The 25,387-nt window shown below is 41.5% G+C and overlaps 1 protein-coding gene across 1 annotated transcript; it reads right to left on the bottom strand.

Moving 5' to 3' along the window:
- Positions 1-4,979: 4,979 nt before the first annotated feature.
- LOC118795712 (regulator of G-protein signaling 13-like) lies at positions 4,980-7,855 on the bottom strand. Its single transcript, XM_036554402.1, has 5 exons — positions 7,692-7,855; positions 7,063-7,122; positions 6,889-6,950; positions 6,544-6,710; positions 4,980-6,076 (listed from the first exon to the last, which is right to left on the bottom strand). The coding sequence occupies exons 1-5, from the start codon at positions 7,769-7,771 to the stop codon at positions 5,888-5,890; spliced, it is 558 nt and encodes a 185-aa protein (XP_036410295.1). The 5' UTR covers positions 7,772-7,855; the 3' UTR covers positions 4,980-5,887.
- Between the last annotated feature and the right edge of the window lie 17,532 nt (positions 7,856-25,387).

The raw sequence follows: 25,387 nt of genomic DNA, 5'->3' as shown, positions 1-25,387 counted from the left end.
CCCAGTTCCTTGTGACTCACTTCCTTTATCTCCTAGTCTTCTGGAACCTCCCCTGATTGGCTGGAGCAATAGTGCAGGGAAACGGATCTCAAAGTGTTTTCTGCACTGTCTCCCACCCAGAAGTCACAGACCAGCACACTCCATGTCAGTTACAGTACATGATAATGCAACTGTAATAGGAACAAAAGACCCTCTGTACACTCTTTTAACATGTTGGTAAAGTTTTCTCGATCTGCACTGATAATGTGACCTTTTTTATGTATAAATGTACCTCATGTTTTCACCTCTGGTTAAAAGTCTCTGCCAAATTGTGCAGTGTATGTATGTGCGCTTTATTAGTTTTTTTTTTATAGATGTCAAGGAATTAGGGGTTAGTTAAGTATTCAGATTAATGCTGGGTCAGCTTTCCACATGTCATTACTGCTACACAAACTCTGACAGAGACGGGTGTATTATTTGGTGTGTAACGGCTCTCAAACTTGTTTTGGCTTTGTTTACCATAATTGTCAACCAAATGAGAAACTGAGAATCATAGCTTCCTGTTTCTACACTGTGCATCCTGTAGGAAACCCCCAGACACACTTAACAGGACAACAGATTTGAAATTCAGATGAAAATGTGTGCTTGATGTTGACACGAAATATCAATTTATGATTAATTAGCAGTTTCAAGGAAAACCACTCATTTCAAGAACTGACAGCAGTACTGCTCTCTGTGCTGTTGTGCAGTCTGCACTGCTGTGTTGCAGCTCTCAGATGTGCTAGTGAAGCCCTTCAGTCTGCAAGATAGGTCAGAATCATTTACAGTGTACACATGGCAAACCTTACATTTTTGAGTTTAAAGTTTAAAGAAAGTCACAAAAGGAAAAACAGGGGAGCAACGTGGATCAAAATGAATCCTGAGAGCACCACTAAACCAGAATGCTAGGCAGTTTGTTCGTTAACTTACCCTTTCACTTCCCAAATTTTACTCCCTTAGACATGCCATCACTAGATCTCTCCTTTCAACTGAACACAAACTTTATTTCAGATGCCCAGCAACAATATGCACACAGCAAAGTTTGTTCAACACAAAGTGAATGAGCAATGGTGAAATGCATTCTGGGTATTGTAGGAGACTTTGATTTGATTTTGTGGGATTGACTATCGAAGTACATAATTATTTCTTATGACTGTTTGATTGCTTGGTGAAAAAAGGTTTCTTCTGCGTAGCTCCTACACAGATTTATAAAATACAATTATATTTTTTTCAGTTTGAGGCCTAATTGTTGAGCTATTGAATCTGACTTGAGCTGATTGTCTGCGTTTTCTGTTCCAGGCAGGGAACTGACTTCCTTAATAGAGCTCATATTTAACCAACTGAGTCTCCCTCCACAGTTCTAACAGATCTCAGCGGTTTAGGCAGAGCTCCAGGTCCTGCTGGATTCCACATCTGCAGGATATCAGAGGCTGATCCAGCCACTAAACCTTTAGGTGTGTTAAGAACTCTCTAAATATTATGATAGTGATTAACCCTGAGGCAGACTATCCTGATTACTAATGCAGGTAAGGGGTAACTCCAGGCTGTTGGAGGCAGTGGGCTCTACCGACCCACATTCTACCTTGTCTCCAAATCATTTAATTGAAGTCATTATTTAGACAGGAAATCAGCTCACCTGGTGCTCCAGGTGTAAGTCAGTTGCTAATTCAAAGGTAATTCTTAAACATTCAGGACTCTAAGCCTCCATGTCTGTGACTCTCTCTCCAGGAGCTACTCTCTGATTAACACAATGCTAATAATACCTTCTTAAATGTCATTAACATCTCATATTCCCGTTCCCAGAAATGGAGTTGCCTGGTGCTACCAAACTGCATTTTAACACAGACCTACGCCTTTGGTCCTAGGGTGGACTGCTCCTAGATGTAGTTTCATAAATTTAGCGATACATTTGTTTGATGCATTTTTTTGAAAAAGAAAAAAAAAAATCATGAGACACACAAATAGATAAATATGTTCCACTCCAACCTCACTTATGCTGTTTTGAAATCTGAGAAAGGTGATTAAATAAAATCTTTGAAAGAACCCAAAGAAAACCCTTTATTTGACCATTCCATCATAGAGTAGTGATGTGTGTGCATGTTTTAAAAGTTGATGACCGATCCTGCATAAAGTTGGTCTTTAGTACTGAACTTTAGTAAAAACCAAAGTAAGTAATCTGCATGATTGCACCATTGGACAGAGGGCTTGCTTGGAATGTTGTGCCACTGTTTTTTCATTTCACAAGGCCCTGCAATCAATCACGCTCACATAGAAATCATTTTTAAAACAAAGAAGGCTCTCACACGGCTCCATAATACGATAAATGAGCCACTTCTTGTAAACTCTTGAAACATCCTGTTTTTCTGATGAGCCTGATCTCCATATAGCCGGCTTGTCTGTCTGGAGGTCATGTGACATGCGACACCTGATATGAATCAGGTTACGAGCGCAGGACCGGATGTAAATAGGGAAGTGCGTGCTGACTGAAACCCTGACTGATCTCAGATCGCCACGATGGAGTTTCACTCACTCAGCCATAGGGCAGAGAAGCCTCAACTTGACGTTTGGTTTAGTTAAAAAAACAAAAAGCACACTGTGAATTAGTGACACACCAGTATGAGCCTCTTTCAGCTGCATCAAAAGCCACAGCGTTTAAATGTGCCCACTCAGAACATTTCTCCCGCCTTGGGGTTGGTTTCTCTCAGTTTTTTTGGTACATTTGTGTATACATTCAGTCCATGTTTGCTCTTCATACATAAACTGTGGACTGTTGCTTCATTTTGCTACAACAAATCCCATTGAACATGCATTCTGCAAGAGGAAGTACCAGGCCAGGCCTTCCTCTCTAGCCTCTTGAGACTATGAAAAACACCTTAACAGGCAACTGGGCTTGCTCTGTAAGAAAGGATTCTTTCTTCAAACCCAGGAAAAGTGAAGCTCTGAACATGCCACACTAGTACATTTCACAGATGTTACATTGTCCATTGCAGTGCTTTATTGTCAGGACTGTGGCATCCTAGCCGGTTTGTTTTTGTTTTCCCCGTCCATGTGCTCTTGTTTACTGTTTCCCTGTGTTCCAGCCCTGCCCTGCTCTCCGCCCTGTCTCCGCCCATCTGATTACCTGATCGTCTCCACCTGCCTGCCCGTGCACCTGCATCCCATCTCCTCATTAGTCTAGCCCTATATCTTCCCTGCTTGTTGCTTGTCTCGTTGCCAGTTTGTCTCAGTCTTCTGTTATGCTACTTGCTGTTTGTTCCATTTCTGCCTGCTGGTTCTGTTGCCTCACTTGTTTCCCTTGACTTTGTTTTCTTGGATCTGGTTTTGGTTTTTATAACTGTTTTTCTGGTTTTGGACCTTGCCTGTTTTGACCACGTTTTTGGATTTCACTTTAGATTTAATAAACCCTTCGAGTACCAGTCTTCTCTATCTGCACCTGAGTCCCTGCCTGAGTTCTGACATTTATACATCCAAATAAACACTTTCCCTACATTTGAGATACTTTGTGACTTTGTTCTGGGAAAGTAGTTCAGTTTCCAAGCCCACATTTGAAATACATATTAAATATTTGTGTGTGGGCAATCAATTGTGGTTGAATATTAGATACTTACATAGTCCATTGTATTGCATTATATACAGATTGTTCCGTATCAGTCTCATTGACTTTACTTATTCCTGTTAATTGCATACTCTGGTTAGTGCACAATGGTCTTATCAGGAGTAGACTTTGTAAGAGGTTTGCTGTAAATGCTGTAGGTTTTGTTTCTTCCCACTGCCCATTATTTATTTTCCTCCAGACATCTCAATACATGCTTAGCTCAGCCAGAGAACTGTGCACACGATTAGTGTTGCATTGCATTATTACCAGACTGAAGCTGGGCCGATGACTGATGGGTACACAAACCCCTGTGTGGAACAGGTTAAGGTGCAGGTAAGAGGTAAAGATGTCAGTGGGAAACCAACTGGAGTGAAAAGCACTTATAGAAGTGACAACTGCTGAGATTGAGAGGCAAGTATTGTTACACACAGTAGTTTCCCACTAACCTATGCCAGCCGTCATCTCCGTTTGTGCCATTATGACTGTAAGCATTAAATTTACTGCTTCTATATTGAATACACATAGCTAATCTTTATATGTAGTTTACATGTAGCCAATCCCTATTATATGTTGTTTATATCAAATGAACTTACCAATATATTGTTGACATGTTGACTATTTAACTTGAAAGTCATCATGTGGTTTTGCCTTTGATTTTTCTTTGTGTGCCTGCTTTCCATCTATTCCACTCAACTCTATGTGAGAACAACCCTCACCTGTCTCCTAGCACTAAGTATTTAATGTGTGTATAAGGGTCTTCCTCTCTATAGTTTTCAACTTTATCAGTAAAGGGGCTCATTTCAATCAATTGCATCCAATCCAGTTATCTGCTCATTTGTAATCATCTGTTCTTGTAAGTCAGTATGTCTGTGTGTAATTGTAGCTGACCAGTCATTGGTTAATGAGACCTGCCTAATCAGAGGCACATTAAATGCAGGCGTATGGCTGTTGCTAGAGACTGGATTGGTTTGGCTGTGTGATCTGGCTGGTTCCGTTTGTGTGTTAGTTTTTAAAAATAAATAATTTATCAAGTTTTGCTAATTCTCTTTGTTTTTTGAGAAGTGTTGGCTAGCTTCCTCACACTATGAATTAAAGAGACATCAGTCTCAAAGGAGGTGTAATTGTGTTCCACCCACACAAACCACCATCTAAATCATCCCCTTATCTCTCCCTTGTAACACATATGACAAATAAAGAGTCTTGGAATATTGTACAGAATAAATTAATTTTATTTTATAACGGTATACCATTAGCATGATATCCAGCCAGTGTTACTAAATAGCACATTAATTGTACAATTTACAATTGCAGTTTACAATCTGTTAATGCATTAAGACAAAATGAATTGCACTTTAAGCATCTACATACTGCAGAAACAATGTCTGAATTTTCAGACAAAAAAATCTCACAACATTCCTTTTCCCTTTTCCTTTACATTTTCATGCAGTTTGTCCCTGTTTTACAGTCAAGTACTGTATATTAATACAAAAATGGGTGATTAATATATATTAGTCAAATTCCGTTTCAAATGGTTTTCACAAGAATTCCTTACTTTCATTTCATGGGAAATTGGCTGTGACAACATGACCTGTCTACTCAAATTTGTCAGAACTATCCAGAGAGAGAGAGTTCCAGTCACTCTGACAGTGTACAGTTGTCCCCTTCTGGTTTTCTTGGTTGGAAAGTTTCTGCTGTAGCACTATCAGCATTCTCTCCTGAGCATCACCTGTACAGCAGAAGCTTATTAAACTGGTGGTGTTTGCATCGAGATCAACCTCCAAACCAAGGCTAGTCAACACTGATCTCGGAGGAGCTCCATCCCGCTTGTTTTCTGTCTCCCACTGAGCTCTGGAGGGACGCTACTCTTACCCAGTCAAAGTGGCAAATCGTTAAATCAGATGCTTGAAGAGCCATAACCATGGAAGCTGTCTTGGTCATGGGCCGAATAGCCCCGCTGTAACCACTGTCTTTTGAGTTTTACTGCATCTTTATGGCTTTCCTTCGTCCAGTTGGAGAGTGACTGGGATCACCGACACACCTGCAGCTTTGCTCGTTTATCCAAGCGGAGATCACCAGGTTCTGTGGCCGTCTGTGCCGATTCTGCTCCAAGGAGGATTCAGGGTTTAAACTCCATACCTCATGTGTCTCTATATTATTCCTCCTCTTGGATTGCAGTCCAAGTTTGTGTTTCCTTTTTTTGTCAGAAGCACTGACCCTTGTAGCAATTAGTTTTTTTTTTGGGGGGGTGGGGGGGGTCAGGGGGCGACTCACCCCTCACCCACTCAGGCTATCCGATGCGGCTGATTCCAGCAGGGTTCTGTATATTTCGGACCGCAGAAACCTGGGGTATGAGTCTCGCTCCATCAGGCCGAACACAATTTTCTGGGCCTCATCGAAGCAGAGTGTTGTCGGAGACTTCACATTCCTTTTGATAATTTCTCTGGTTTGGTGGTCGATGTTAATCTATCAAAAAAGAAACCAAAGGGATATCAATCATGGCAGATTAACAGATGGTTAAATATAAATCTGTGTGTGTCTGTAAAGTAGACAACAACTCTTTTAATGGCCAGCAGTTCATCGCATATAATTCCTGTTTATGCTAAGTATTCATAGTACTACACTTTGGTGTCATTCTAACCACAGGTTGCTCTCTGCTTAACTGTGCCTGACACATTTGCTGTAGGCATTTCCTTCTTTCTCATTCTGCATTTTTTTGTCAATGTTAGAGACTAACTAACTTGTGGTGTTGTATGAGAATCACATAACAGAAACATTTGCCTAAATTAATTATTCAATTTTATGGGTGAAACTCTCTGCTTTTAGATTACACAGAGGCTTTAGTAAAACTCATCTGAAACACTGAGCAATGCTGACTGCCTTTACCGTTGATATGCTAACAATGTCAAAATGTCTTTTGTGCACAAAAGTACCTCTTTTGGTGCCTGGGCCTGAATGTACTGTTCATATATCTTCTTTGCCTTGGAGTTCATTCTGTAAGATGACTTGATTTTCTTGTATTCCTCACACCTAAGCCAGAATTCAATGTTCTCATCACTATATTCAGATTTCAGAAAAGCGTGAAATGTTGCCATGCCATCTGTGGAGACAAGAAGAAAAACCATCAAATCGGTGTTTTGAGACAGAAAGAAAGTTGAAAACACGTTGCTCAAACATTATGGCAATACCACAATTGAGAACTCCTTATGCAAATGTGTTATGCAGTTGGGCTCAGTATTGATTCTGAAGGAAGGACAAAAACACAGCAGCTCACTAACATTTGGACTGAAGGAGTTTCTCCAGTGACTGAGACCACAGCAGTGTTTCCTCTGGGGTGAGCCTGTTTCAGGGGGAGTTGAATCACGCATTAGTCAAGGGTAGAGGAAAGAACAGACATTCATGTTTGCGCAATCGTCAGGATTAAGGGGGGGGGGGGGGTGTCTGGTACCTACTTCTCAATGCTTGATGTGTGCGAAAACATGCACTGCAATCTGCAGATGAAGTCTTTCCCTCTGTGGATGCAAAGATGAATAAAATCAGAATAAAGTCAGTACCATTTAAATTGCTCATTTGATGTGATTATTAAAAAATACTATCAACCATGACCAGAATGTAATATTTTTGTTTAAATATATGAAATGTCAAATCTGTAACATTAATCTGTAACATAACATGGATATTAGCAGTTATTTACATTTTTGTATGCATTACTGTGTAATTTTACAATACATTCAAAATATATGCAGAAAATGAAGTGTGTGAATTGAATAGTTGCCTATTTTCTAATATTCAGAATATGCTTGAGAAAGTTTGCTTTATTTTATTACACAATACCGCTAATTCTTTTAAAAACAATTTTAATCAAACTTCCTGATTTTGGTGAAGAAGCCAAAGCCAAGCAGGTCTTAAACCATCAAGCAATTAGGTGAAGCAATCAAAAAAATGTTGTTAATATGTTATGGCTAATAAAACTCATCCTATTGATTATGTATTAACATATCGTATCCAGTGTAATAATCAATGATAATCAATAGCAATCAGTAAGAAATGGTGCCTCTGTTCTCAGTGGTTGTGCACTTACAGACTCCTGCTTCTCTTCTTGTCCTCTCTCTCCATGTTGAGCTGTTGAGACTCCCTCAGTGGCGTTATGAGCCCTGGCATATTAAGGTGGAGGCTGCCTTTAGTTTATAGATCCCGTTGGTGTGGCTCGTCGCAGAGTCGCAGTACGTCTGTCCTCCTAAGGGCTCTTCTGGCGCTCTTTTTAAACTGTTACGCTGGGTAATGAGCAAAAGAGGAAGTGCACTTTTTTATCGCTAGGCCAATGACGCCAGCTTGACAGCCAACACAACGAAGCTGTGGTGCTTGCACGCTCCCAAAAACCCGACGTGCTGATGCAAATGTGAAACTCATTGACAGATAAGCAAATGCTGACCTTTGCCATTGGCTGCTTTTTGTCATCTGTTTTGATGCGTCCACTTTTGCAGTTTTTTTGAAATTCACATTTGGCAACATGTTTATCTAATTTGAATTAGAATTTGGAATTATTTTCACATTTTCTGGAAAGAATCAATAAGTGTGTAAAATGAACCCCGACTTACCCTTATTCATAAAGGTCAATTTATAGGGAAAAACAGACAGACAGCAGTGTCCCACCAAGAACTTCCCCTGAGTTTTGCCTTTTTTGATCACTCAGACACATCACCTTTTCAATAGGAACTCATACACCTTACATTCTAAGGATTAACCTTCACACAGGACGATATTGTATTGTTGCTTCTAAGCTTTAATTGTTTGCCTGCAGGTGCAATGCCCCATCTGGGAATCAAACCTGCAACCTTTAAGGGGTTGCAAGCCCAGTTCCTATAACAGTGCTTTACACAGCCACTCCTATTTTCTTACACACTTTACTTCACAGTATGAGAGTCATGTTTACAGTTATGTGTATGACTGACACAAATGGAATATTGTTGGTGAGCACGTGGAAAAAAGAATAATGTCTGCCTAAACTAATGAGAGGCTATGAAATGCATAATAACTGATAATCAGTACGTGCAGTAAAGTTTTAGCACCTGGGTCTAAGAACATTTGGTAATCAGAGGTCTCACAAGTGGTGAAGGTCACACACCCCTAACCCTCTCCCCCTTCGACAAGGAGATAAATTCCGAGTGATATGCCACAGAAAGGTATGATGCTAATTACATGTAAAGAATTCTGTGCTTTTATTCTTAGGAAGATTCAATTCACTTCCAGCAGCCTTGATTTTCAGGCACGGGCCATCTGTGCAGGGATGCCCAGGGATGATGGTGTTCTAGGTTTTTCCCCTTCATGATTCTTGCTGTGATCCCTGAGGCATTTCGTTAAATAAGTTAACTAAATTTGGATATAATGAAATGTGAACCACTATCCCTCTCTCTTCCTCTTCAGAATCGCCCTGAATTACAAGCCCCAAAAACTGTAAGTACCTTCGCCCACTCAGTTACAAACAAGCTGTTACCCCACATAAAGCAGCTGATTTCTGTGGTGAGATGAAGCAAAGCATAGAGCAAAATCAGTGAATCAGATCACATGTCAAGTGTGACAAGACTGAGACAATGCTGAGTTTTTATGTGACTAATTATGTTTCCAAAAAGTGATGATTGCAAAATGCTCAATTTGAGTTGTCCTCTGAGATCTGATAGATGTGTTCCCAGAGCCATCCTCTCTGGCTGGTAATAAGGTGCCCTAAAAAAGAGATCAGAGAGAATGGAATACGTTATGGTTTGTTCACACAAGCTGCACCTCTCATTCATTCTCCAGATGAAATGTGATCAGCCTATTTATGCCTGAATTTGAGCTACTTCCCTCCGTTGCCTGCCTGCATTTTCTCTCCTTTCCAGGGTGTTATTTATTTTTTTAAAGCAACCTGTATGGCCCTCTGTTTTTCTGCGCCACCCAGAAGTGAGACTGAGGGTGAGATCATACTCTCGGGTCTTGCTTTGGGCAGCCCAGAGTCCCCTTGCACACCCCCAGGCATCAGCATGAGGCCTTCATGTGGTGAGGGAGCTTAGCATGAACAGAAATGAGAGCATACAAAGATGCCGAGAATACTTGTATTCCTTTTGTGACAGTATTGCTCAGGCCGAAATCAAATTAAGTCTCATTTTCTAAAAATTTCACCGGAACCTGGGACAGACTCCCACCACCATTACATAGTTCAAGTGAAATTTGGAGGAGTCAGGCTGGTCCAGCGCACCAGTTGCCCTGAAATGTTCTGCTAAATCAAACAGCCTGTGAACCTCTGCTATATAATGTCCTTATCTCCTCATCTTTACTGTCTCTTCTTCTACAATTCACATAGCTTCTGTGAAATCAGTTACAGACCATCATTTAAATACACATCCTGAGGAGGGACTCTAAAAATAGCAGTTCCAACAAAAACAAACATGTGCTGCAAACAAAGGTGTCTTTGCTGTGCTTGGGCAAACAAATGTAATGCAAAGTGATGACGCCTCCCTGGTCTGGGCGAGAGAGGAGCTCCTGCTGGAACATGCAATACCATCCATACTGAACGTACCACCATACATGTTCTAGTCCATATTACTGTCCCATTCCAAAAGCCAAAGAGCTCAGAAATACAATTTTGTACTTCGCTAAGCCATGATCCCAAAATGGCAGGAATAGCAAGCATTGGCAGATGTAAAGACTACCCTTCGACTGCAATGCATACCCTTGCATTAGCTAAAGGCCTAGCATGGCAGCTCAGAATATGTCCTGTTCCTGATTTGCATATTATTAAATTGTGACCTGAGGGAGCATTGCCACACCATTGCTGTTACCATATTACACCCACATGTCTGGTCTTCTGCAGGTGGACAGTGTAGTGTCAAAAGAAAACACCTAACACGTCTAATGACCATATGGCACATGGAATTGTGTTACAAGTATTTTTTAGGACTCATTTTAAATAACATAGATTAGATTAGATTATATTATATTGGATTAGATTAGATTCAACTTTATTTTCATTGTGCAGCATACAGGTGCAGAGCCAATGAAATACAGTTAGCATCTAACCAGAAGTGCAAAAAGCATATATAAATAACAAGCATAATAAATAGCAATGTTATATAAAACTGGTATGTACAAAGTGCAAGATATGAGGTATAGGAGTGAGGTAGGAGGTAAAAAACATAACGCAGAGAGATCAAGTACGGTGCAGTGACGCTTAACGCAGAGAGATCAACTACAGTGCAATGACAGGCAATGATTCAGTATAGTGACACTACTGTACAAAATAAAAATGTGCAAGGGTGCAGTGTTATGCAATGTGCAAAAAAACAAATGTAAGTTCCATGTGCAAGGAGCAGTCAGGGGGGTGGCGGGAGAGTTAGCGTCCCAGAACAGAGTTCAGCAGGCCAACAGCTGAGGGAAAGAAGCTGTTCCTGAGTCTGCTGGTGCAGCAGCAGAGGCTCCTGTAGCACTTCCCGGATGGAAGGGGGGGGTCAATAGTCCGTGTTTGGGGTGAGAGATGTCCTTGATGATGCCTCTCACTGTCCTTGATGGTTGGCAGCTGGACACCGGTGATGTGCTGGGCAGTTTTCACCACCCTCTGGAGGGCTTTCCGGTTGGAGACTGTGCAGGTGCTGTACCACACTGAGATGCAGTTTGTCAGAATGCTCTCAATGGTACTGCAGTAGAAGGTCACCTGGATGTAGGGGAGAGGTGAGCCTTCCGCAGTCTCCTCAGGAAGTAGAGGCGCTGTTGCACCTTCTTGAACAGGTTGGCAGTGTTGAGTGCCCAGGAAAGGTCCTCGGAGATGTGGACACCATGGAACTTGAAGCTGGAGCGCGCTCCACCATGGCCCCATTGATGTGAATAGGGAGATGTGTGGGATTCCTCTTTGTCTGCCGGTAGTCCATGATGAGCAACCTTGGTCTTCACACTTGCAGAGTGATGTGCTGATGCCAAGGTTGGTGAGCTTGGAGATCAGCTTGTTAGGAATGACAGTATTGAACGCTGAACTAAAGTCAATGAATAGCATCTTAACATAGGAGTTGCTATTCTCCAGATGGGTCAGGGCAGAGTGGAGAGCTGTACTGATGGCGTCCTCTGTTGACCTGTTGGGGCAGTAGGCGAACTGATGTGGATCAAGAGTGGAGGGCAGACAGGATTTTAGGTGTGAGAGGACCAGCCTCTGAAAACATTTGGCATTGAGGGCCGTTACAGCAGCATGCTTCAGCACTGGCACAATGGTGGCAGTTTTCAAGCGGGTGGGAACAACTGCTTGACCCAAGGACAGATTGAAAATGTCTGTGAAGACCCCAGCCAGCTGCTCAGCACAGGCCCTAAGCACCCGGCCTGGGATGTCATCAGGGCCAGCACCCTTGCGGGCGTTCACTCTGCTCAGGGTGGTGCAGAGGTTGATGATGGAGAGTGTAAGGAGCAGGTCATCAGGTGGAACCTGACTTCTGGTGGGCGGTTCTGATTTCCCTCGGTCAAAGTGAGCATAAAAGATGTTGAGCTCGTCTGGGAGGGCGGCATCTCATGTTGAAGGGGAGGTGATGGTTGGTTTGTAGTCTGTGAGGGTCTGGATGCCCTGCCACATGTGACGGGAATCAGAGTTGTTAAAATTTTCTTCAATCCTTAGTTTGTATTTGTATTTGGCATTCTTAAGTTGATTACACATCAAGTAAATGACTATGTTGCTGTGTATTCTTAAGGTAATGGCTTGCATGAGTGCTGTTTCATAACCAAGCACTGCAGTTCTGCATACAAGAATTAGTGCTTTTAGCCTCCAGATGTTCTTAACTGCGCATCACTACCTGTGTTTATTTATGGTTGATGGCATAACTCTCATTTACACAGGAAAGCTAAGCTTTGGTCTAGACACATGAGTATCCTTTCCATCTGGGTGAGAAAATATATCTATAATTTTTGAACCAGGAAATATATTTGGTGTAGTCTTTCACAAATTCAGTATCTCTCATGACAAGACTGCTTTCACACATCTCTTACAAATCTCTGTATCAGTGATCACAAATGAAGTGTTTGATAACTAGATGCCTACGTCAATATGTTGAAAGCCAATTGGGTGAACTTTGAAGGGCAAAATGCACCATGAGAAGAGAGGATTCAGGAAGTGAATCAGTAGCAGCATCTAAACCTCTGTCTGCAATCATGTTTCTGTACTTTATGCTTTGTCAGCGTACCAGACTTGCTGGTTATCAACAAGCCCGAATGATGCTGGTAATTCTGTACAGTCAGGTAGTCCACACCCAGTTTGTGTGAATTAAGGTTCAATGGGTGTGGCTGTAATCTCAAAGATCTCCAGGAATGCCCTCATGACTTTGGTTTACTATGTTTAAAGTCTCACCTTCCAACCTGACCTGATTGTAGATGTTTTGCACCCTGCCTTAAAAGTTCTTTTTAATTGCTGTCAGGGACGTTTGCATTGCGTTTTAACAAGGCAGGGCTTGACAATGTGTTATGGGCATGGCTCTCAGTGGTTACTTATTGATTATCTTGTCTCCATTTGTCAGCACATTACTTTTTTGATTATCAAATTAATGACTGTGGTCAGTACAATCCAATAGGGAGTGATGAGAACACAGGCACAATGCCAAAAAACATTTTTTTGCGTGACGGGTGAGTGATTGTGAGGTCAGCTCTTGAGGTGAATCATTGTAGTGTATCAGCAAAGCAATAATGAGCATGACAAGTAGCACTCATGTTATACAGCATAAGAGTCAAAAATGAATGTCTAATCACCCAACAACTGCTAATTTGTGATTGTGCAACAGAAAGCTCTCCACTTTTATTCCTAACAGAGGTCCTGACCTACTGGTTTTGTGTCACATCTGCCAGGTCCTCTGAGGGGAAAGAGGGAGATACTTGTTATGCTAATTTGGGTCTGTCAAAGTAGATTTCTCTTCTCTGTTGCTATTTATATTTTTGCAGTGTTCCTCCTTTTTTGCCCAGCTTTTGTAGTCACCAATTAAGTATTTAAGATCATGCCATCCTGAAGACAACCACTTAACTCACCCAGGAACACAAGGCAAGAGGAGTGCAACACTCCGAGACATACTAGCATGCCTACCACAGCTGTTTTCAATACTGCCCCACAGTACCACAGTACACAAGGAGGCAATAGCCATTGGAGGATGGGTGCATCCTCCTGGCACTATTGACTAGCTCATAGGAGCCCAAGAAAGTCACAGGGTGCCGAGAGCGGAACGCCAATGGGATCCTATGTGACTTACCCACCAGTTTGTTTCAACAACGTGGGTTCCTGGTCATTGACAGCAAACGAGATGGCTGGTGTCACCAGGGCCACAGGGCTCAGCTTGTACTTAAAGTGAGTGCTTTTACTGTGTGAGCCACTCAGAAACCTTTCAAGTAGATTTCTAAACAGCACCATCAAAACTGTCTGACTCGGTTTTCGGTTGAGCCACCACTAAGCTGCATCAGAAGTCAAACGACCACATTGTAAACTCTTATCTTCCACAGTGCTTATGATGAAACTTCATGCACAGCCTTCAATACAAGGCCTTCACTGTGTGTTGCTCCTCTCCTCTGATTAGCTGAGAGAGAATGGTCCTGTTTTGCATTTCTCAATGGTAGGTGCCTGTATATGGCACAACAAACCTGTGAGGAAGATAACACAGAACATCAAAGTCTGACTTACTCAGGACAAGTTTATGCACTCTGGGTAAAGAGAGTACTGATTAGCTGCCTCTAAAATAGGCATATAGATGAAGGTATGCCGTAATGTGTTCATTTCATTGTTGAAATGAAAATAATTGTACCACATTAAGCAGTATTTGCCCTTACTCTATGCCTTGAAAACATGACAAAAATACAGTTGGTTGGTGTTTGGCCCTATGGCATTTCTGATGTACTGTGTAAGTAGTTACTCCCCTCCTCACCTCTCTTCATTGGCCGCCTGTTATTGCTCGCATCGAGCTCAAAATCTTGGTGTTGGCATACAGGACAGTGAATGGGACAGCCCCCTCATACTGTACCTACAACTGCTATTCAGACCCTACGTTCCCCCAAGATCTCCGCACTATTCTCAGACACAATCCCTGTACTAGTACTACTGTCAGTGGTGGATATTAGGACAGTGGAATCACTGGCCATCTTCAGGTGCACACTGAAGACCCACCTCTTCAGACTGCATCTCTGTTCCACTTCAATCCCCTCCCTGTTACTTATTTTACGTGTAGTATTGTGATGTATTTTGGATTCTGTGTTCTAGGGACTGTTGTATGGTAGCATACTTGGCTTCCATCAGATTGCACTGGTTAACTTGTGGTAGGGCTCAAGCAGTGTTATGCTCACATTCACTGGTCTGGGACACTGTTGCTCCTTTAAATTGAATGGATACACTTATGTTCTGTTGTACTGGAAGTTGCTCTGGATAAGAGTGTCTGCTAAATGCATGTAATGTAATTTAATTAGTCTGTATGTGAAACATTCAAATATTTTTTATCTGTCAGAATTGCTTATGGTTGTGCTTTCCCCACAAAAATCTAATCGTCACCAACAGCTTTGAAGCGACATCCACGCAACGTTACACAGCCTAATTATTATTATGTCTGAGCTGTAGATTTTTGGTAAGTTTTTTAGTGTTTGATCTATGCGCTTTTCGCCAGGATTGTTAACGCCGTGGAATTCTTCTGTACACTTGCAGATGTTATGTATATTCAGAGTTCAGTTAGAAGCAATAACCACTCCGTCTTGTAAAACTTACATTCTCTGACACGTGAACAGTAGCGTAATAATTCTACCAAAATAAAGTGAAAATATATAACCTAAAATCTGATTTCTCTGTACGTGCATTGACATTATAAACTGATGGGCCACACACATCGTTTATTGTCTATATCAACGAACTGCAAAACAGCAATGCAGTTGCAAATTCAATTTGTCAATATAGTATCCATCAAAAGTAATTTCACAGCTGGACTGATTATTTCTCGAGTCACGACATTGTGGAGAAACTTGAAAAGATGAAAAATCATATGCAAATATTTATAACGTGAGAGGATTCCCTAGTAAGAGCCACGTTCTTTCAAAGTATGGGTGATAAACTTGCCGGGGAGTACCTTGTATCTCGCAAGGGAACGTTTGAAACTTTCCACCGGTGTGATGTACAGTAAGACATGATTCCTCCGTGATGGATGTTATCTTGCAGCCAGACCATGCTGTGCAGAGCGTTGTATGATTTTAGGTGCTTTCTGAGGGCAGGCTTAGAACCACAGACGCTTGGCTGCCATGGTTGCCGCAGCAACAGATGTTTGTTTTGCACGTGTCACACCCTAACTGGCAGGCAAAGAGCGCGAGCCTTAGCAGTTGACTGCTCGTGCCTGCAGCCCCAAAGCTAAACATACCTTTGTGTCCTTTTTGATGGAAGCCCCTCCCTACAGTCCTTCATTCACATCTTGAGCGAATTGGGCCCGCCAGCTTTCAAAACAAAAGTGGTTAGTGCTGTCGAGAATGGTAAGGTATTGACACCAAGTGTGTAAAAATAGCAAGTGGCGTCTTTTTAGAACGTCCTGAGAATAGTGTAAAATGCATTTGCGCTATGTAGAAACAGCCCCGAAGTCTAACGCTATCAGGTCACATATTACACATGCATGGAATTTGAATGTTAGTGTTTTAGCTTCACTTTCAATGATAGGTTAATTCCGAAATTGTCGAGCTTTCAAAAATGAGCATGCACGACCCCTAAATTTGCCTTACACCTCAGGGGATACTGAATTCTTTAATTTCATGCTGAATGTCAACGAGCTCGTCTCGTTTCATTCAAAAGCGGACAATCTGAAGGGACACGCCGCTCTAACTTCTGTTTACCGAGGTTTTTGGGAACTCCACTGAAGACAAAAGATTGCTTAGTGACACACGTGGGGACACCCTCAGAGGGAAGCGAAACGCATGCTCTCAGTTATGAAATGTGTGTGCAATCACAAGACACAAACCACTGTGATGCCAGTAGTTCCGACCCAACCGCGACTGATAAAACTAGCAGTGTTCCTTGTACGTCGGTTGGCAACGTGGGATATTGTTAAGGACAAAAGCCCATACCTAATGCATAATATATCCTGTATAATATAAACTGGAAACCAAGCGGATATTTAATACGCAAATAATGCAAGGTAATACTTAGTCTCAGTCTACGTGACTGTTTTGAGGCTACTAACTTAAGCAGAGTATGAAAATAACAGGAGCAGGTAGAATAAGCGGATGCATACTGTCACATTACAATGAAATGGATTGTACTATCCTAAATATAGTCATATCAAGACATGTGCAGTACTTATGGATTATGAGATCACTGAAAGATTTCCTGGGTTGGTTTGCTCCCACCGGTTTCAAATCAGATGATGAGTTTATCAAATGGAACAGGCTCTGCAGTGGTTACAGTGTTGCCTCACAGATGATCACTACAACGGCAGACCAATCGGAGAGGCCATTGCTTAATCACATGATCTGAGTCATTCTTTCCACAAACAGTGTGTTTCAAAACTACTCTCCCCACCCTAAAGGCACTGTGTACTCATGCACACTATTGCCTCACCTTTGTAGTCATAAATATGAGTTACTAAACACCTGAAGCATTTACACCACCAACTTCACCTGCCACTTATTTATATTATGGTCTAGTATGCAGTCATGTTGGTATGTTCCCTGCGTAATGTATGATTTACATCACATACAAAGACTTGTGGGAAAAATTAAGATTTTATTTGATGGAAAGCAAGTGTGCATCTCCACAATCTGTTCCATTAATAAACTTGTGTTTTTTGACTACGGACCCAAACAAACAGCAAAAAATTACTGTACATTTCTAATATCAACTGTCTTAAGGTGTATAATACTACTTGAGCACCAAGTATCCACATTCAAAGGATAATATAATAGAGAAAAAAGACATCCTTTCCTCTTTAAATTCCATGCAAATGCCTAGCACACACAATATGATTTCAACCCTGGGTTCTTCAAATTTCCCTTGCCAGACCACTACAAGTTTTCCTTAACCGTCAGTGAAACTGATACCTCTGCTAAATACCTTAGATTGTGTTGTGCATCAGGGCAAATGAGCTGTTTGTCATTTCATGCGCCCTCACAAACTCTGAGCAGATATCAAGTGGTGTTGAACCATTCAGCACACAATATGTCAACCAAAACGGAGCCTCTTTCTGGACGCTGTAGTGTTTCCTGCAGGATCTCATCAAAAAGCGAGGTATGTGGAATGAGAAAGATCAAATGCAACAGATGAGAAGGCCAGTTCGAAAGCATGAGGGTTTTTTAACGTTTAATAACGTTTACTAATTCGTTCCCTCAGAAAATCTTAGTGGGTCTTTTTTTCTGTGTTCCTGACTGATTTGCCCCTGTTATATCACACAAATAACTCCAAAGTCACATGTCTTACGATGTGGACTGCTGACATACTTCACTTCAACAAACAAAAAAACACAATGATGCTGCAGATGGAGCAATGGAGTAAAAAGCCATCCTTAGAGTGAGATTCATCTTTGGCAGTTACTATGAGACTGTGTTTACTCATGTAAACACTGATTATTCCCATAAGTGCATGTGGGTACTGTATGTATATATGTAGATCAGTTGCTTACAGTCTGGCTCAGCACTCAAACCAGTACAAGATGAGTGTTAAGATATATGAATGAGCTTGTAGCTGCTTCTAAGGCAGGCCTGCATGCCAAGTGATGAAAAGTGGCTAAGCAAGAGGATGTCGTTTGCACAAATGAAGTAGCCTAAAGTAGTCCTCTGAAAACATGCCCAGGCCCTTTAACAATTCAAAATGAAATGTACAAGTGACAGCCACTGAGGGCAGAAAGGAAAAACAAGCCTGCCTACAGTACTATATGAACCTCCCCCAGATGCAAGGCCTGAACAGGAACCCCCCAGAAAAAATGGAAAAAAAAGATGGGGTGAAAAAGGTGACAATTATCTCAGAAGACTTACTAAAGTGATGGACGTCACCTGACTTGAATGTTCATCTTGTTGCTCTTCAGGGCAGTTCAGGTAACATGCAGTCATGCGGTTATCTGGTTAAAAACCGGATGGAAGAGGACGTCACTGTCCTTAATCTAAATGGCTTTGGAGAGTTGCCTGATAATCAAGCGAATTGAGGCAAACGTTGCGGGCATGACGGTATTGCACTGGCTCGATAAATGACTGCGCTTGTTTCATCCAGTCTCATTTATGCAAAACAGAGGTCTGCACTGAGCAATTGCATGTCTTGATAAGACACAGTGTTGTCAATTGATAGTCAGTGCAGGTGAGCTACAGCAGAGCACTGTGGGTAACTTATTTCTGTTTTGCCAGGTTTGTTTGAGATGTGTTTATGTGATGTGTAAATGCTTTTACTTAGTGTTTAAAAGCATTAACAGCAGTTCCCAGTTCCCTTGTCATCTTCTCTGTTGCATTGAAGGCTGGAAAGAATGCATTCTCCTTTGTTCAAGTGCCCTCCCATGAATTTCTCTTTTTGGTTTGACATTGCATTGCATTAGGGGTTGGCAGAACAGGCTGAACCCATTGTTCTTTGTGTCTGCAATTGCTACTTTCTGAAGTGTCAAAAAAGTTTTGGTTTCTTCATGAGCAAGCAATATGGTAATGTGAAATTAAAAAACTTTCCTGTTTGAATAGTAATCATCAAATCACAACCACATCCTCTGGCAGTACTCATTGTGAAAGTTCTGCTGACTGGACTTTCAAGAGGTGAGCTCAGTTTGTGAGTTTGATTGTGTTGCATGGCTGGTGGCTTCATTTCTACCTCTGTCAATGTCCACACCACAGGAAGCAGCTACTTTTGCTTTTACATGTGTGAATGTGGTCTGCCGCTGTGGTCACTTTTCCCACAATGCCCTGTGCGGTGTTGAAACTAAGGATCTTGCGATAGTGTTGAGATGGGCAGAACTTCACCTTGTGTACTTGTTTCAGAACAAGTTGCCTGACTGCTGCTGTCGCCTTCACATAATCAATACATTCCTGTTTGACCAATTAGCTTTGTGTGCTTTATATTATGTGAAGAATAATGAATATCAACCAGCAGCATGTTGCAATGGTAAGGAGCAGGGCAAAGGCTGCTGGTTTGATTCTCAGGTAGGGCACTGCTGTTGTACCCTTGTGTAAATGACTTAACTTGAATTGCCTCAGTAAAGATTCAGATCTATAATTGTATAACATGCAAACATTGCAAATCATGTTAGTAGGCCTAGATAAGTGCATCTGCTAAGCAAATGTAATGTAGCATTTTTTGAATTTTTTCAGCATTTATGATTTGTTGAGTCATGTACGTGTGCAGTTGGTGTACAGGATACACTGTAACCTGCCACACAATACCAGGAGCCTGTAAGATAAAATGGCTAAAATGGGAGACGCCATTGCTGCAGCTGGTTGAATGTAAGCACAAGGGTGTTGGGGATGTGACCAGTGAAGGCAGCCCTAATGAGCAGGTGTGGTCCTGTCAGTCATTCGTCTCATTCCTGGCAGTGAAGAGGAGCAGCATCCATGGAATGGAGAGCTAGGGTACTTCCATTCTTCCAGAGGTGACCCACAAAAGTCACATTCATGAAGGACATTAGAGAGGACCTATGATCCATCTCCTGAAAAATCAGTACTGTAACTCAAAATAACAAATATGCATATATAATTGGAAATTAAAATGTATTTTTTACTATCAAGCACATACAGCTTTGCACATCCAACCAAACACTTTCCATGGGATCTGTTTCCCAGTCAAAACAACCAAGGCATTTTTGTAAAGATCAGCTACTTCAGAAGAAAAATAGGCCACCAGACAAGCCAAGACAGGCAAGCACAAATAAATAACTGTCTATGACAAATGTCTGACAGTACAGGGAAGCTTTGGTTGTCTTTTTCAAGCTGACATTCACGCGAATAGAATGGGAAGCGAGAAGGTTTGGTAGGACATGTCGAAGTGGGAGGTAAAGAAGTCAGAGAGTTTTGTTCCAGGTCTGAAATCCCCTTACAGAGCCAAGCTCAAATGAAATGGGTCTGAAGTGTTAGCAAGCAGCTGCAATCTCCCATTGTTCACAATTGGCATTTTATGTGATGGATTTTTCTTTATTTATGAAAGTGACTGCCAGCAGTCATTCCTTTCTATGATGCTGTGCCCCCCCCCCCCCCCCACACACACACACACACACAACAATAGGCCATACTTGATAGAGTATGAGAGCTGATGATATTACAGAATTGCAGCATGTGTATCTCTGTGTGATGATAAAGAGAAGTTCTGCAATAGTGGACAGCTGGGTAAACTATGTGCTTGAGATGAAATGTCAATACAAGTCTTACAACACAATTATCTTTAAGCTAAGGGGTTTATTGAAGACAACAATTTAAAAATTAGTTTTGAAGTTTTAAACATATGGGGAAATGTATTATCAAAGTGTAGTCATTTGGGATGCATGACAGTGTGTGGTATTGTGCACTGTGTGTCATATCCACTCCCCTCCCTTTGAACTTGACTTATAGTGATTAAGAAAAGGTGCTCGCAAAGAGCAGGGTCCCCCCCGCTGCACGTCCTGGCCAAATGGCTTATCAGTTGTCTAGCCATCCCCCTGCTTCAATGGCAGAGTAAGTCCCTCACTGTCCACCTGCTTATTCTGACTGCTGTTTGTCACAGTGGTGTGCACTGCTCATTGGTGATTGTTGAGATGATTCACCACCCACCAGACCCTCTCCCCCTTGACTGTAAACTGCTGCACTCTACTGTACGAGTCCTGCTCCTTACCACCATGGTACACTGCTGCCCATCCTTGATCTGTGAGGTGCTAACAAAATTCATTATTATGATTGCAGAGTTTGAAAAGAAGGCACCACATACACAGCCATCACTTTCCCCTCTGTCAGTGGTTAAAGGACAGTAGGGATCAGATTTTGTTGTTCAGTCACAAGACTCCTCATTAATCGTGGAAGAAAGGTCTATACATTTTAACTATCAACTTAAATGCTTCTTCACCATGTTAGGGGATCAGATAATGAGATATGAATCTGTGATTGAGGGGACTCCTTCATCTTCTTACAGTGCAGCCCTCTGTGCCCCAAGGTTTCAAATGTATTAGATGCTGATATTTTTCACTGTGTTCCAGTGATCCCAGTGAGGGAAGTCCACTATGAGTGAAACCTCTGTCTATTGTAATGAATCATCCACTGGCTGAGCACTGACCTCAGTGTTGCTCATGGTAAAATGGTGTACTGTCTGGATTGTCATACTAGCTTCCTGATTTTGTATTTATTTATGGCATGGAAAAGCATGTTTTATTTTGGCATGTTAATTTTTCCTGAGGTAATACTTTAGATATTTTAGTATTTATTTCCCTTAATGCCATATGAGTGTCTACTATGACTTTATTACACCATGATGCTGAGATGCTGAAAATAGAGCAGTGTAGATACCATAATTTTCTTTTACTGTGGCATCATGTAACAGCAATACTTTTTACAATTATTCACAATAATGTTCAGATTTGAAATTTATTAATTCATTGGGAAAGTGGAGGCTGAATAACTGAAAATGTTTTGATACTGATGTTTCATATCCATGCTTACACAACTTTACATCGACAGTATTAACAGAAAATTTTTGTTGCATGGGAACTGCAGCTGTAGCAGTGATGGCTCTTTGGTGACACCTGTTGTTCAAATAGAGATATTGTAAGAGCAATTCCTTGGTGACATGATTTGCACTGATGTAGCAGGGAAAAGCTTGAACAATTCAGATGATTGCGATCAATCATGTTATCTTGTGTCATTTTATGATTATTTACTTATTTCTTGAGGAAATGAGTCATAGAGAAAAACAACTTTTGCTAGCACCTAATTCTAATAATGTGATGGCTCTTTTCATGCCAGCTGTGATGTTTGTGCTGGAATTCTGTAAATCTGTTTAATCTCTGTTACTAGCAAATCAGTAAACAGCCATGGAGGGCTGATGACTTCTGGCAGTCAGCTGAGACCCGGGTGTCTTATCGCCATGAGCTGTGTGGCAACAGTTTCTCTGTGCACAAACACAGTGGCTAATGTCCTCCAACCACACCAACAGGGCAATTCCCCCCATAGCATCCTTTGGTATGTCCAGCACTGTGTTAACATTCAACCCCCCGCCCTTGCTAAAAGGTAGTAAATTAACAACTTTGAGAAAACTGCACAAAAACGCATGAATCAGAACTACGCATCTGGTGATCTGCATTTGTGCAAGCCTTTGTATCTCACAGCTTTGTGCTAGATGCTTTTCAGTGTGGGGGTGGGGGGACCTTACAGGGATTCAGGGTACTTCAGCAGCCAGGCTGAATCTCTGCAAAACTACACAGCTGGAATCTATGTCTCAAGTTCTTAACAGATTTTCTGTGTTCATTCAGTAGGGGTGTAGTTTGTAATACATCTGCTGAACAGGCCTGGCGCCATGGGGGTGCTTAGGGGTGACCTCAGTGCACCCCCAGTTATCTCCTTATATCCTGATGTCTACATAGTATTTATTACTTTTTTTTTATCCCCCCCTCCGGGATTGCAATTGCACCCCTCTGTATTTTCTCCTGGTGCCGGGCCTGCTGCTGAACAACAAAACAGCTTTCACAACTGTTAAATATTCACGTTCACCATATTTCAACTCATTCTGATACATCTGGACATCTTGCAAACCGAAGATTTTGACTTCTCTATATGACTTGATCACTGGGCTTTTATATTAGTCCTGGATGTTGGGTAAATAAGAATAGCAAATTATGGTTGTGTTCCAACATCTTTCCATTCAACTTGATGACACAGGATGTAAATAGGTTACCAATAACCAGATGCTATTTATCAATAACGTTTGTGGTCTTGTGGTAGAACAATGGTATCATGTAGTGATCAGTTAGCTTTCTCCCACACACTGTTTGAATTGTCATGAATTTTACCTCTGTGGGGCATGGTGGTGGTGGTGGTGGAGCACTATTATGGCTCACAAACATCACTGTACAGTGGTCTACAGGTGCACTCCTGCAAAACAGTAATTAAACATAATATTTCTGAAGTGTCCACTTAAAACATGCACTTCATCAAAATGCCACAATGCTGCTTAAATCGTACTGAAATATGGTAAATGCAAGCACGAAAAATGACAAGGTCAGTGCCTGTAAAATGCACGCACCATCAATCTCTTTGATCTCCACTGTGTTTTGCATCTGTGGAATCTTTCATAATTGTTTGTTGCACTGCCTTGGTTGGTTAAATTTTCACAGAACAGCCAGATTAATGTAATGATTTAATTTGCTGGAATTGATAACAATAACAGGGGCAAATGCTGATTACCTTCACTGAAATGGTGCTGCTATTACTGGCTGATTTCTGAACAGTAAATATTACGTTCCTCTTCTCCAATCATATTTCATACTTGTGATGGACAGTGATTACAATCAGGCTTTGAAATGTTTACTCTCCCACTGGTCAAAATACTGTTGTTGTGCACTCTGATATAGGCTGTGAATGTACAGTTGATTAACATGAAAAAAACTGAATTCAGTACGTCAGTAAGAAGATACATGGTTAATGTCAGACTTATGTGGACTTCATTACCTTGGATGCTATAATGCCCCTCCAATACACTGCTATACTCAAAAGGATTCAAAAGTGCTTGCATGAATTAGCTGTGATATTAACCCCTTATATCCCATATGCAAAACTGCATACCTCTGCTATACACCACATTTTGAACAGTTTTCTCACCTTCAATTATCATAGTTACACAGTACATACATGCTGTAGTACCACAGGTCTTTTATTAGACACAAAAAGATTAATGAAACACATCTGTGCTTCAGAAACTTGCCATGAGCCTTTCATTTACTGTAGCTTAGCCAAGACAATGGTTTGTTTTATTGGTTCGCCTCACCATTTTTGGTTCCTGACTCTATCCTGCAAGAATTTTAGTCTCACTCCAGACTGTACACCTCCATTATCTCTTCTCGTCTGAGGTTTTCTTCTTCAGTTGCTACAACTTGCACATTGCTGCAGTAGTTACATCATATACATTTGAATGGGAGACAAAAATCAAGCACATTTTAATTCAGCTATTGCTAGCAAGCCCACTGATTTTACATTCCATCAGCTCATTAAAAGCAACAAATGACATTAAAGATGTGAAGATGTGGTTTGCTTTTGCTGTGGTTGATTTTTACACTTTGCTGGCGAATGCTTTGTTGGGTTTTGGAATGTCACATCACACTGGATTGTTGTTGCACCATATTTGTGTGGACATGGTGAACAGCGTAACATGAGAGATGTGATCTTTTTGATTCCAACTCCAGCTCCATCCTTTTCTTTGTCAGGCTCTAAGGGCCACTTTTTGATCACATGGGTACTCCTGCAGTCCTGCCACATGATCCAGTTATTCACTCATGTTGTAATCTTTTATTCATGTGTATAAGTTATCCAAAGCTGCTGTTGATCATTCTCCGATCCCCTCAGTATTCTGACAACAACGCTACGCATGACTAATTCAACTGATGGGAATTACCATGGAGGACGAAAAATGATTCTGAATGCTTAATAAATGAAAACCCATCATTATGGCAATTCATAAGGAAGGAGCAAACATACGAGTAAGTATAATCAAGCTACAAAGCCCTGAGCTGCCATGGCTGCTGAGCAAGCTGCTGTGAATGCCATTGCTGCTCCCACTTGGTGAGTGGCAGTTGCTGACAGGATCTACTGGCATTCACCAAAACAGCGAGCCACTGATTGGACTGGCTGGAAAGGAACGCAGTC

The sequence above is a fragment of the Megalops cyprinoides genome, chromosome 20, assembly GCF_013368585.1.
Source record: "Megalops cyprinoides isolate fMegCyp1 chromosome 20, fMegCyp1.pri, whole genome shotgun sequence".
Lineage (NCBI taxonomy): Eukaryota > Metazoa > Chordata > Actinopteri > Elopiformes > Megalopidae > Megalops > Megalops cyprinoides.
Note: the sequence above shows the minus strand (reverse complement) of the source record. Positions and strands in the feature narration are given on the sequence as shown.